The sequence below is a fragment of the Salmo salar genome, chromosome 15 (assembly GCF_965601325.2).
Source record: "Salmo salar chromosome 15, fSalSal1, whole genome shotgun sequence".
Lineage (NCBI taxonomy): Eukaryota > Metazoa > Chordata > Actinopteri > Salmoniformes > Salmonidae > Salmo > Salmo salar.
In genome coordinates this window covers 13,641,630-13,654,641 of record NC_138305.1, presented here as the reverse complement: position 1 = coordinate 13,654,641, position 13,012 = coordinate 13,641,630, and the positions used below count along the sequence as shown (strand labels likewise).

General features: G+C 47.7%; 1 protein-coding gene across 3 annotated transcripts in view; it reads right to left on the bottom strand.

The window, feature by feature from the left end:
* Nucleotides 1-4,338: 4,338 nt before the first annotated feature.
* dapk1 (death-associated protein kinase 1) overlaps nucleotides 4,339-13,012 on the bottom strand; it is a 178,927-nt gene continuing 170,253 nt past the window's right edge. For all 3 annotated transcript variants that reach the window (XM_045695458.2, XM_045695459.2, XM_045695460.2), the window contains 2 exons: nucleotides 12,646-12,849; nucleotides 4,339-9,823 (listed from right to left, as the gene is read on the bottom strand). In XM_045695458.2, coding sequence (XP_045551414.2) covers nucleotides 8,930-9,823; nucleotides 12,646-12,849 — 1,098 coding nt within the window. In that variant the 3' untranslated portion in view covers nucleotides 4,339-8,929. The remainder of the gene's footprint in view (nucleotides 9,824-12,645; nucleotides 12,850-13,012) is intronic.

Genomic DNA, 13,012 nt, shown 5'->3' with positions numbered 1-13,012 from the left:
CTCGTTAGTGGGAAGGTGTTTCACCTGTGCTGGTTTGTCATCTCGTTAGTGGGAAGGTGTTTCCCTGTGCTGGGTACCTTCCCTGTGCTGGTTTGTCATCTCGTTAGTGGGAAGGTGTTTCCCTGTGCTGGGTACCTTCCCTGTGCTGGTTTGTCATCTCGTTAGTGGGAAGGTGTTTCCCTGTGCTGGTTTGTAATCTCGTTAGTGGGAAGGTGTTTCACCTGTGCTGGTTTGTCATCTTGTTAGTGGGAAGGTGTTTCCCTGTGCTGGTTTGTAATCTCGTTAGTGGGAAGGTGTTTCACCTGTGCTGGTTTGTCATCTCGTTAGTGGGAAGGTGTTTCACCTGTGCTGGTTTGTCATCTCGTTAGTGGGAAGGTGTTTCCCTGTGCTGGTTTGTCATCTCGTTAGTGGGAAGGTGTTTCCCTGTGCTGGTTTGTCATCTCGTTAGTGGGAAGGTGTTTCACCTGTGCTGGTTTGTCATCTCGTTAGTGGGAAGGTGTTTCCCTGTGCTGGTTTGTCATCTCGTTAGTGGGAAGGTGTTTCACCTGTGCTGGTTTGTCATCTCGTTAGTGGGAAGGTGTTTCCCTGTGCTAGTTTGTCATCTCATTAGTGGGAAGGTGTTTCACCTGTGCTGGTTTGTCATCTCGTTAGTGGGAAGGTGTTTCACCTGTGCTGGTTACCTTCCCTGTGCTGGTTTGTCATCTCGTTAGTGGGAAGGTGTTTCCCTGTGCTAGTTTGTCATCTCATTAGTGGGAAGGTGTTTCACCTGTGCTGGTTTGTAATCTCGTTAGTGGGAAGGTGTTTCACCTGTGCTGGTTACCTTCCCTGTGCTGGTTTGTCATCTCGTTAGTGGGAAGGTGTTTCCCTGTGCTGGTTTGTCATCTCGTTAGTGGGAAGGTGTTTCACCTGTGCTGGTTTGTCATCTCGTTAGTGGGAAGGTGTTTCACCTGTGCTGGTTTGTCATCTTGTTAGTGGGAAGGTGTTTCACCTGTGCTGGTTTGTCATCTCGTTAGTGGGAAGGTGTTTCACCTGTGCTGGTTTGTCATCTCGTTAGTGGGAAGGTGTTTCACCTGTGCTGGTTTGTCATCTCGTTAGTGGGAAGGTGTTTCCCCGTGTTGGCCCAGGTGCTATTTAAGATTGCCTGGCCCAGTGCTCCAGTTGTATTGATAGATGTGGAGGGTTAACACCTAAAGTTGGCTCTCCCTATTTGATTTCTAGACAAACAATCCTTTATCTGATCTTCCCTGTTTTTGTTTTGCTCCACCTTTTTGGTTTGCTTCCTGTCTTTAAGTTTGGTGCGAGTTTTTATTTTGTTTGCCTCTTAGTGGGCAAATTTAGTGTGGTCACGGTGGGTGTCTTTCAGTTGTTGTTGCTATGCAACTTTCAGTGGACACCCCATGAGTGTCTTTCAGAACCCATCCCAGAACCCCACTTGTTTTGTTTTGGTTGTTGGTCAGTGACTCTGTTTGTTCCCTCTTGTCATGAAGTTGGACTGTTGGGGAGGTTTATGACCCCCATAAATACCTTTCTCCTTTTTCCTCTCTCTACTCTACCGATGTGACTATTGAAAATCCTTTTGTTAACATAGAGAGTATTTAAGAGGTAGGCCTACCAGTTTGACAGACGAAATAAGGCTATAGGCTGCTATATGCATAGATATTCAACCCACCATGCCCTTTAAATAACTGACACGGAGGTAGGTTAAGGGCTCTTAAATTAAAACCAAGACTCAAATTGAAGGGGTATGAGAGGGTATGCCACATTTAATTAAAGAAAATGGCAAAAGCATTGGTTTTATTTTCTTAAATCTAGGCTTATCGGATTTTATAAATGATCTATAACACCGAACTGGCGACACGAGTCAGCGTGCATGCCCCTGGCCCGCCACAAGGACATCCCGGCCGGCCAAACCCTCTCCTAACTCGAACGGCGCAAGGCCAATTGTTTTCCACCTCATGGGTCTCCCGGTTGCGGTCTGCTGCGACACAGCCTGGGATTGAACCCGGGTCTGTAGTGATGCCTTTAACACTGCGATATAGTGCCTTAGACCACTGCGCCACTAGGGAGGCTCCCTGTTATAAACGTTTGAGGAGATTATATGCTGTTATAAACGTTTGAGGAGATTATAGTGTTATAAATGTTTTACAAATGGAACCGTAATGTGAAGTGTAACCTCACATTAACACATCTAACACCACCAGTTGTCCCTCCCATTAACACATCTAACACCACCTGCTGTCCCTCCCATTAACACATCTAACACCACCTGCTGTTCCTCCCATTAACACATCTAACACCACCTGCTGTTCCTCCCATTAACACATCTAACACCACCTGCTGTCCCTCACATTAACACATCTAACACCACCAGTTGTCCCTCACATTAACACATCTAACACCACCTGCTGTTCCCCACATTAACACATCTAACACCACCTGCTGTCCCTCACATTAACACATCTAACACCACCTGCTGTCCCTCCCATTAACACATCTAACACCACCTGCTGTTCCTCACATTAACACATCTAACACCACCTGCTGTCCCTCCCATTAACACATCTAACACCACCTGCTGTTCCTCACATTAACACATCTAACACCACCTGCTGTTCCTCACATTAACACATCTAACACCACCTGCTGTTCCTCACATTAACACATCTAACACCACCTGCTGTCCCTCATATTAACACATCTAACACCACCAGTTGTCCCTCATATTAACACATCTAACACCACCTGCTGTTCCTCCCATTAACACATCTAACACCACCAGTTGTCCCTCATATTAACACATCTAACACCACCTGCTGTTCCCCACATTAACACATCTAACACCACCTGCTGTTCCCCACATTAACACATCTAACACCACCTGCTGTCCCTCACATTAACACATTTAACACCACCTGTTGTCCCTCCCATTAACACATCTAACACCACCTGCTGTTCCTCACATTAACACATCTAACACCACCTGCTGTCCCTCCCATTAACACATCTAACACCACCTGCTGTTCCTCACATTAACACATCTAACACCACCTGCTGTTCCTCACATTAACACATCTAACACCACCAGTTGTCCCTCATATTAACACATCTAACACCACCTGCTGTTCCCCACATTAACACATCTAACACCACCTGCTGTCCCTCACATTAACACATTTAACACCACCTGCTGTCCCTCCCATTAACACATCTAACACCACCTGCTGTTCCTCACATTAACACATCTAACACCACCTGCTGTCCCTCCCATTAACACATCTAACACCACCTGCTGTTCCTCACATTAACACATCTAACACCACCTGCTGTTCCTCACATTAACACATCTAACACCACCTGCTGTTCCTCACATTAACACATCTAACACCACCTGCTGTCCCTCATATTAACACATCTAACACCACCAGTTGTCCCTCATATTAACACATCTAACACCACCTGCTGTTCCTCCCATTAACACATCTAACACCACCAGTTGTCCCTCATATTAACACATCTAACACCACCTGTTGTCCCTCACGTTAACACATCTAGCACCACCAGTTGTTCCTCCCGTTAACACATCTAACACCACCAGTTGTTCCTCCCATTAACACATCTAACACCACCAGTTGTTCCTCCCATTAACACAACACCACCAGTTGTTCCTCCCATTAACACATCTAACACCACCTGCTGTCCCTCATAGTAACACATCTAACACCACCTGCTGTCCCTCCCATTAACACATCTAACACCACCTGCTGTCCCTCACATTAACACCACCTGCTGTTCCTCCCATTAACACATCTAACACTACCTGCTGTTCCTCATATTAACACATCTAACACCACCTGCTGTTCCTCATATTAACACATCTAACACCACCTGCTGTTCCTCATATTAACACATCCAACACCACCTGCTGTCCTCACATTAACACATCTAACACCATCTGCTGTCCCTCCCATTAACACATCTAACACCACCTGCTGTCCCTCCCATTAACAATCCAACAGTTTTCCATAGCCAGTCTAACAGCAGCTCAGGAATCTGAATAGATTAGACTCTTCCTACTAAACACAGTGAAGTCAACACATTGAACTACATTGATCTGAACATATTATCGTTACTGATTGGCCATCAACACAAACACAATTCAATCCTGTTCAGGTAATTCTTGCATCAAAATGAAGTGCTGTTTATCTGATGGGTGAGGAAAATAAAACAAGGAAGATTTCAGTCACCAACATGGAATCTATGAAGAGGAGCTGGAGAGATTTATAGAGAATGGAGGGAAGGAAATATTGCTCTGCATTTAATAAATCACAGTACACAATGTTCTCAGGTAAACAATTTATTATAAAATGGAACTACTACGCTACAAAGGTTCAGGACATGGTATCATCCCAGTCTACGGGAACAATCTCATCAGAAATACAAACAAGGCTATTGCGCAAAGAGAGAGAGAGAGAGAGAGAGAGAGAGAGAGAGAGAGAGACGTCTTTCTGTTGTGTCTGTACAAAGTCTTAAATACACCTGTCTCCATACGCTCAGACAGACAGATACAAAGGGTGCTCAACAAATGGCACTGTATTCCCTACATGGTGCTAACCATATCGGGCCCCGGTCTAAAGCAGTGCACTATATAGGGAATAGGGTGCCAATTGGGACGCAATATGTTCAGCGTCAAATCCAAGGAAACAAAAGAAAGCCACTTACCATCAGAATCAGGAAACAACAAAAACATTTCAATGTTCATTATAAGACTTTAAAAAGCTCAGTAATAGACTACAAGTAACTTCCCTTTCACATACACAGTTCTTCAGCTCAGCAAGGCAACAGTAGGAGAGTTGAGAGTAACTGTGTGTGTGTGTGTGTGTGTGCTAAAATAAACCCACAAGAAAAACCTCAGATGGGAATCTCTGTTGCTCTTCAGGAAAAGATGCGTACGTTTCGGTGAGAAGCAACATGTTGTCTCTGATACCACTGTGTCCTGTCTTCCACCGCGTTCCCTTTTACAACATGTATGGATGGTTCATTCAGTCCAACACTGCGGAGAAGAGTTAAGACAATCGACTGACTGACAGACTTCTTTATACCTTTACTGCATGTCAGTAGAGTATGTCAGTAGTCTAACCCCACAGACACAGAGCTGGGGGCTGGGAGGGTAACAGACAGAGTAGACTGTGAAGTGAAGGCCTCTGGGTATTCACGTCATCGTAATGGACATGTTGTTTCTGCTAGGAAGGTCCTGTCATGGTAGCTAGGTCTCTGTCTGGGTTTAAACCACAGTCGTCTTCACAACACTGCATTAGCCTGCTGATCTTAAGCCACTAGCTCAGGCAACAGGACTAATTTGGTTTCCCAAACTAAGATTAAGACTAGTCCTGCTGGACTAATTCAAAGTGTTTATTTGCTCCAGGCTTAATCTGTGCCCGGGAAACCAGCCCTAAGAGTTAGATGTTCCATTAGGTTGTGGATCTCTCAACACATTGGTAGTCCCTAACTGCTGTGCTGTATCGTTGTTACTAACCCTAACCCAGGGCCAACGGACTGTTCAGGGTTCCATCCAAAATGGGACCTTTTTGACCAGAGCTCTGTGGTGCACTATGTAGGGAAGACCCCAGGACAAGAAGAGCCCCTAGACAGGGTTGTTGGACCGTTGTGCTTTTTAGGAGAGGTAGAAGGTCAGAAAGATCTCACTGTTGTTGGAACTAGTCAAGCATTGAACTCCTTATATCATGTCAGAAAGAAATGGACAAAGACTTCATCTGTTATCAAACTGTAATCATGTTAGGAAGCAATGGACAGAGATTTCATCTGTTATCAAACTGTAATCATGTCAGAAAGAGATGGACAGAGATTTCATCTGTTATCAAACTGTAATCATGTCAGAAAGAGATGGACAGAGATTTCATCTGTTATCAAACTGTAATCTCAGCATATAAAAGGAGCCCAGGTTGATATCAAATCCTCCATTGCTGAGGTGGACTTATTTATTTTCCTTCATGAACACCAGCTGTGTTGCGTTGAGGGGCATGTGCTGGCATGTACAGTACCAGTCAAAAGTTTGGACACACCTACTCATTCAAGGGTTTTTCTTTATTTTAACTATTTTCTACATTGTAGAATAATAGTGAAGACATCAAAACTATGAAATAACACATTTGGAATCATGTAGTAACACAAAAAGTGTTAAACAAATCAAAATATATTTTACATTTGAGATTCTTCAAAGTAGCCACCCTTTGCACACTCTTGGTATTCTCTCAACCAGCTTCACCTGGAATGCTTTTCCAACAGTCTTGAAGGAGTTCCCACATATGCTGAGCACTTGTTGGCTGCTTTTCCTTCACTCTGTGGTCCAACTAATCCCAAGCCATCTCAATTGGGTTGAGGTCAGGTGATTGTGGAGGGCAGGTCATCTGATGCAGCACTCCATCACTCTCCTTCTTGGTCAAATAGCCCTTACACAGCCTGGAGGTGTGTTGGGTCATTGTCCTGTTGAAAAACAAATGATAGTCCCACTAAGCACAAACCAGATGGGATGGCGTATTGCTGCAGAATGCTGTGGCAGCCATGCTGGTTAAGTTTGCCTTGAATTCTAAATAAATCCCAGACCGTGTCACCAGCAATGCACCCCCACACCATCACACCTCCTCCTCCATGCTTCACGGTGGGGAACACACATGCGGAGATCATCCGTTCACTTACTCTGTGTCTCACAAAGACACGGCGGTTGGAACCAAAAATCTCAAATTTGGACTCATCAGACCAAAGGACAGATTTCCACCGGTCTAATATCCATTGCTCGTGTTTCTTGGCCCAAGCAAGTCTCTTCTTCTTATTGGTGTCCTTTGGTAGTGGTTTCTTTACAGAAATTCAACCATGAAGGCCTGATTCACATTCAGTCTCCTCTGATCAGTTGATGTTGAGATTTGTCTGTTACTTGAACTCTGTGAAGCATTTATTTGGGCTGCAATCTGAGGTGCAGTTAACTCTAATGAACTTATCCTTTGCAGCAGAGGTAACTCTGGGTCTTCCTATCCTGTGGCGGTCCTCATGAGAGCCAGTTTCATCACAGCACTTGATGGTTTTTGCAACTGCACTTGAAGAGACTTTAAAAGTTCTTGAAATGTTCCAGAGTGACTGACCTTCATGTCTTAAAGTAATGATGGACTGTCGTTTCTCTTTGCTTATTTGAGCTGTTCTTGCCATAATATGGACTTGGTCTTTCACCAAATAGGGCTATCTTCTGTATGTCACAGCATAACTGATTGGCTCAAATGCATTAAGGAAAGGAAAAAAAATCCACACATTTTTACTTTTAACAAGGCACACCTGTTAATTGAAATGCATTCCAGGTGACTACCTCATGAAGATGGTTGAGAGAATGTCAAGAGTGTCTAAAGCTGTCATCAAGGCAAAGAGTGGCTACTTTGATGAATCTAAAATATGTTTTGGTTACTAAATAATTCCATATGTGTTATTTCATAGTTTTGGTCTCTTTACTATTATTCTACAATGTAGAAAATAGTTAAAATAAAGAATAATCCTTGAATGAGTAGGTGTGTCCAAAATGTTTTACTGGTACTGTGCTTCTAGTGCTGTGTTGCAGTTGAGATGTACTGACAAGCAGGGCAGCAGGGCAGAAAGAGTAACTATTAAAGTTTAGAAGCCACTTCAGTAGGGTTCCATTTGGGATCCTCTTTGGAGCTCAGGAAAGCCAGTTAATTTCAACATTCATATAGGGGGATGGAGAGGAAGAGAAGAGAGGACAGGAGGAGAGAGGAGAGGAGAGGAGGAGACAGGACAGGACAGGATGAGAGAGGAGAGGACAGGATGAGAGAGGAGGTGAAAGGAGAGGTTTGGAGGAGAGAGGAGAGGAGGACAGGAGAGAGGAGAGGGGACAGGATGAGAGAGGAAACGTTTGGAGGAGAGAGGAGGAGAGGACAGGAGGAGGAGGAGAGAGGAGAGGAGGAGAGGGGACAGGATGAGAGAGGAAACGTTTGGAGGAGAGAGGAGGAGAGGACAGGAGGAGGAGGAGACGTTTGGAGGAGAGAGGAGAGGAGGAGACAGGACGAGAGAGGAGACGTTTGGAGGAGAGAGGAGGAGAGGACAGGAGGAGGAGAGAGGAGAGGAGGAGAGGGGACAGGATGAGAGAGGAAACGTTTGGAGGAGGAGAGGAGGAGAGGGGACAGGATGAGAGAGGAGTGGACAGGATGAGAGAGGAGGTGAGAGGAGAGGTTTGGAGGAGAGAGGAGAGGAGGACAGGAGGAGGAGGAGACAGGACAGGAGGAGGATGAGAGGGGACAGGAGGAGGAAAGTAGGAGAGAAGAGTAGGAAGAGGAGAGAGAAGAGTAGGAGGAGAAGGGAGAGGAGAGGAGGAGGAGAGAGAAGAGTAGGAAGAGGAGAGAGGAGAGGAGGAGAAGAGAGAAGAGTAGGAAGAGGTGAGAGGAGAGGAGGAGAAGAGAGAGGAGAGGAGGAGGATGAGAGAGAAGAGTAGGAAGAGGAGAGAGGAGAGGAGGAGGAGAAGGGAGAGGAGGGAAGCTATATGGACACTGGATGTGCACAGAGCATCAGTCTCACAGAGCATCAGTGACCTAGGGGTTAACAGGAGAGAACTAACACTAAACCCCGTGGAAAGATTAGATTGCACATGGTGTTGGTTGGTTGGTCAGCCCTAGTTAGCCCAGCCTCACTCTGGGGACGTTTCCCCAGTCAGGACTCTGATCTAGGATCAGTTTATAGTCTTCTCCCCTGGTGGGCCAGATTAGGATGAGCGGAAGCTGTTCTGATCCAGGACATGGTGTGTATTCAATAGTGCACACTGAAGCAAAATGTTTTGCGACGGAAAAAGAAAACCCAATTCAGGTATGTCCCTCTGTTCCTCTACCCGCTTGGTTCTGCTTGGTTCCCAGTGACCGTCTCATCGGGAGATGACTGAGCTGATGGAGTTGTAGGAGGTGCCTCCGTTACAGGCTCTGCCCCCTCCCCTAGCCACACCCTCTATGTTGACCCTGAAGACAGGTGAGGTCTTTAACAGGAAGTCAGCCGCGTCACGCCTCCCCAGCTCACGCAGCTTCCACATCAACAACCCCACCGTGCTGTCTGGACGGACTGACCAATCCCGGAGCAGCGCTGCCGTGGGGCTGGCCAGGAGGGCGGGGTCATTGTCTGGGGCAGGGCCCCCATTGGTTGGGGTGCCGTTAGGGGTGGAGCTGTGTTTGGCCACCAGGTAGGTGAGACCCAGGTTCATAGCCAGCAGACACCAGTCCTTCCCCAGCGCATCAGGAGGGTCTAACAGACGACACAGCTTCCTCCTGGCCAGCAGGCTGACCTCTGAGATGTGGACATCTGCACACAGACTACCCTGACTATAGACTTCAGTACAGCCCAAGGCTAGGATACTGCTGAAGCTTTCCCTGTAACCACCCATGGTGTTGGTGAGGCTGGTCTCTCTCTGGGTCTGGGCCTTCAGGAAGTCTTTAGGCTGGTAGATCATGACGGGACCGTGATGCTCTCTGAGCTGCTGGGGGCTGAGGTAATACCGGGCGGTGAGGAGGCCAGGGAGGGTGGAGGACAGGAGCGACTCTGTGATGGTAACCATGGTGTCCAGGAGGGTGTAACACTTGGCCCGTTCGCTGTCGTGACCTCTGACCTGGATCTCCACCCCTTGGCCGTGGTTGACCAATAGGATCATGGCCTCCGCTCCGCCTTGGCTCACCTTTGCCCCATTGGTCCAGAGGCGGATGTCACCGTCAGGCCCCTCCCCTGTGTCGTCCTCAGGGCGCTGCTGGTGACTCCAGCGACACAGGTTCACCTACAGTCAGGAAACATGACAACAGAATACTCAACAGGAAACATACTCCGGAGAATCCCAGATGGCAGCATTTTCAATAGTGCACTTGACAGGGACTGGGGAGTCATTCAGACAGTCTTGATAGGGACTGGGGAGTCATTCAGACAGCCTTGATAGGGACTGGGGAGTCATTCAGACAGCCTTGACAGGGACTGGGGAGTCATTCAGACAGTAGATGATAGGGACTGGGGAGTCATTCAGACAGTCTTGATAGGGACAGTCTTGACAGGGACTGGGGAGTCATTCAGACAGTCTTGATAGGGACTGGGGAGTCATTCAGACAGCCTTGATAGGGACTGGGGAGTCATTCAGACAGTCTTGATAGGGACAGTCTTGACAGGGACTGGGGAGTCATTCAGACAGCCTTGATAGGGACAGTCTTGACAGGGACTGGGGAGTCATTCAGACAGTCTTGATAGGGACTGGGGAGTCATTCAGACAGTCTTGATAGGGACAGTCTTGACAGGGACTGGGGAGTCATTCAGACAGTCTTGATAGGGACTGGGGAGTCATTCAGACAGTCTTGATAGGGACAGTCTTGACAGGGACTGGGGAGTCATTCAGACAGCCTTGACAGGGACTGGGGAGTCATTCAGACAGTCTTGACAGGGACTGGGGAGTCATTCAGACAGTCTTGATAGGGACGTCGCGGGACGGGGTCATTCAGACAGTCTTGATAGGGACTGGGGAGTCATTCAGACAGTCTTGATAGGGACTGGGGAGTCATTCAGACAGTCTTGATAGGGACAGTCTTGACAGGGACTGGGGAGTCATTCAGACAGTCTTGATAGGGACAGTCTTGACAGGGACTGGGGAGTCATTCAGACAGTCTTGATAGGGACAGTCTTGACAGGGACTGGGGAGTCATTCAGACAGTCTTGATAGGGACTGGGGAGTCATTCAGACAGTCTTGACAGGGACTGGGGAGTCATTCAGACAGTCTTGACAGGGACTGGGGAGTCATTCAGACAGTCTTGATAGGGACTGGGGAGTCATTCAGACAGTCTTGATAGGGACTGGGGAGTCATTCAGACAGTCTTGATAGGGACAGTCTTGACAGGGACTGGGGAGTCATTCAGACAGTCTTGATAGGGACTGGGGAGTCATTCAGACAGTCTTGATAGGGACTGGGGAGTCATTCAGACAGTCTTGATAGGGACAGTCTTGACAGGGACTGGGGAGTCATTCAGACAGTCTTGATAGGGACTGGGGAGTCATTCAGACAGTCTTGATAGGGACTGGGGAGTCATTCAGACAGTCTTGATAGGGACAGTCTTGACAGGGACTGGGGAGTCATTCAGACAGCCTTGATAGGGACAGTCTTGACAGGGACTGGGGAGTCATTCAGACAGCCTTGATAGGGACAGTCTTGACAGGGACTGGGGAGTCATTCAGACAGTCTTGACAGGGACTGGGGAGTCATTCAGACAGTCTTGATAGGGACTGGGGAGTCATTCAGACAGTCTTGATAGGGACAGTCTTGACAGGGACTGGGGAGTCATTCAGACAGTCTTGATAGGGACAGTCTTGACAGGGACTGGGGAGTCATTCAGACAGCCTTGATAGGGACAGTCTTGACAGGGACTGGGGAGTCATTCAGACAGTCTTGACAGGGACTGGGGAGTCATTCAGACAGTCTTGATAGGGACTGGGGAGTCATTCAGACAGTCTTGATAGGGACTGGGGAGTCATTCAGACAGTCTTGATAGGGACTGGGGAGTCATTCAGACAGTCTTGATAGGGACAGTCTTGACAGGGACTGGGGAGTCATTCAGACAGTCTTGATAGGGACTGGGGAGTCATTCAGACAGTCTTGATAGGGACTGGGGAGTCATTCAGACAGTCTTGATAGGGACAGTCTTGACAGGGACTGGGGAGTCATTCAGACAGTCTTGATAGGGACTGGGGAGTCATTCAGACAGTCTTGATAGGGACTGGGGAGTCATTCAGACAGTCTTGATAGGGACAGTCTTGACAGTAGGGACTGGGGAGTCATTCAGACAGCCTTGATAGGGACAGTCTTGACAGGGACTGGGGAGTCATTCAGACAGCCTTGATAGGGACAGTCTTGACAGGGACTGGGGAGTCATTCAGACAGTCTTGATAGGGACTGGGGAGTCATTCAGACCGTCTTGATAGGGACTGGGGAGTCATTCAGACAGTCTTGATAGGGACTGGGGAGTCATTCAGACAGTCTTGATAGGGACAGTCTTGACAGGGACTGGGGAGTCATTCAGACAGTCTTGATAGGGACAGTCTTGACAGGGACTGGGGAGTCATTCAGACAGCCTTGATAGGGACAGTCTTGACAGGGACTGGGGAGTCATTCAGACAGTCTTGACAGGGACTGGGGAGTCATTCAGACAGTCTTGATAGGGACTGGGGAGTCATTCAGACAGTCTTGATAGGGACTGGGGAGTCATTCAGACAGTCTTGATAGGGACAGTCTTGACAGGGACTGGGGAGTCATTCAGACAGTCTTGATAGGGACAGTCTTGACAGGGACTGGGGAGTCATTCAGACAGCCTTGATAGGGACAGTCTTGACAGGGACTGGGGAGTCATTCAGACAGTCTTGACAGGGACTGGGGAGTCATTCAGACAGTCTTGATAGGGACTGGGGAGTCATTCAGACAGTCTTGATAGGGACTGGGGAGTCATTCAGACAGTCTTGATAGGGACAGTCTTGACAGGGACTGGGGAGTCATTCAGACAGTCTTGATAGGGACAGTCTTGACAGAGATGGGAGTCATTCAGACAGTGTTGGTGAATCAAAGCAGGTACCTGTAGCTTGTGGAACAGTCCACAGGGGAAAGGTGTGAGGTGTTCAGCAGGAACTAGCCTGACCCCTCCGTAGATCAGAACATTGTCCTCCTCCTCTTCCTCTGTCCAGGAGTGGTGAAGGCTGTTGGTCTTGATCAGGGCGGGGACATCCACCATGCCAGGGTTGGTCAGGTCACGTGCGCACACGTCCATGGCATCCAGCACCTGTCGTAAGAGAGGATGTTAGCATGGACGCTAATATTTTCCTATGGGAAATGCTAACATGTTGCATTGTGGCATACTTGACGGTATACAACTATGCATGCCCAGCTTGTGTTAGCATGGTCGCTAAGTGTGACATGTTTTCCTAATGGGAGATGCTAACAGT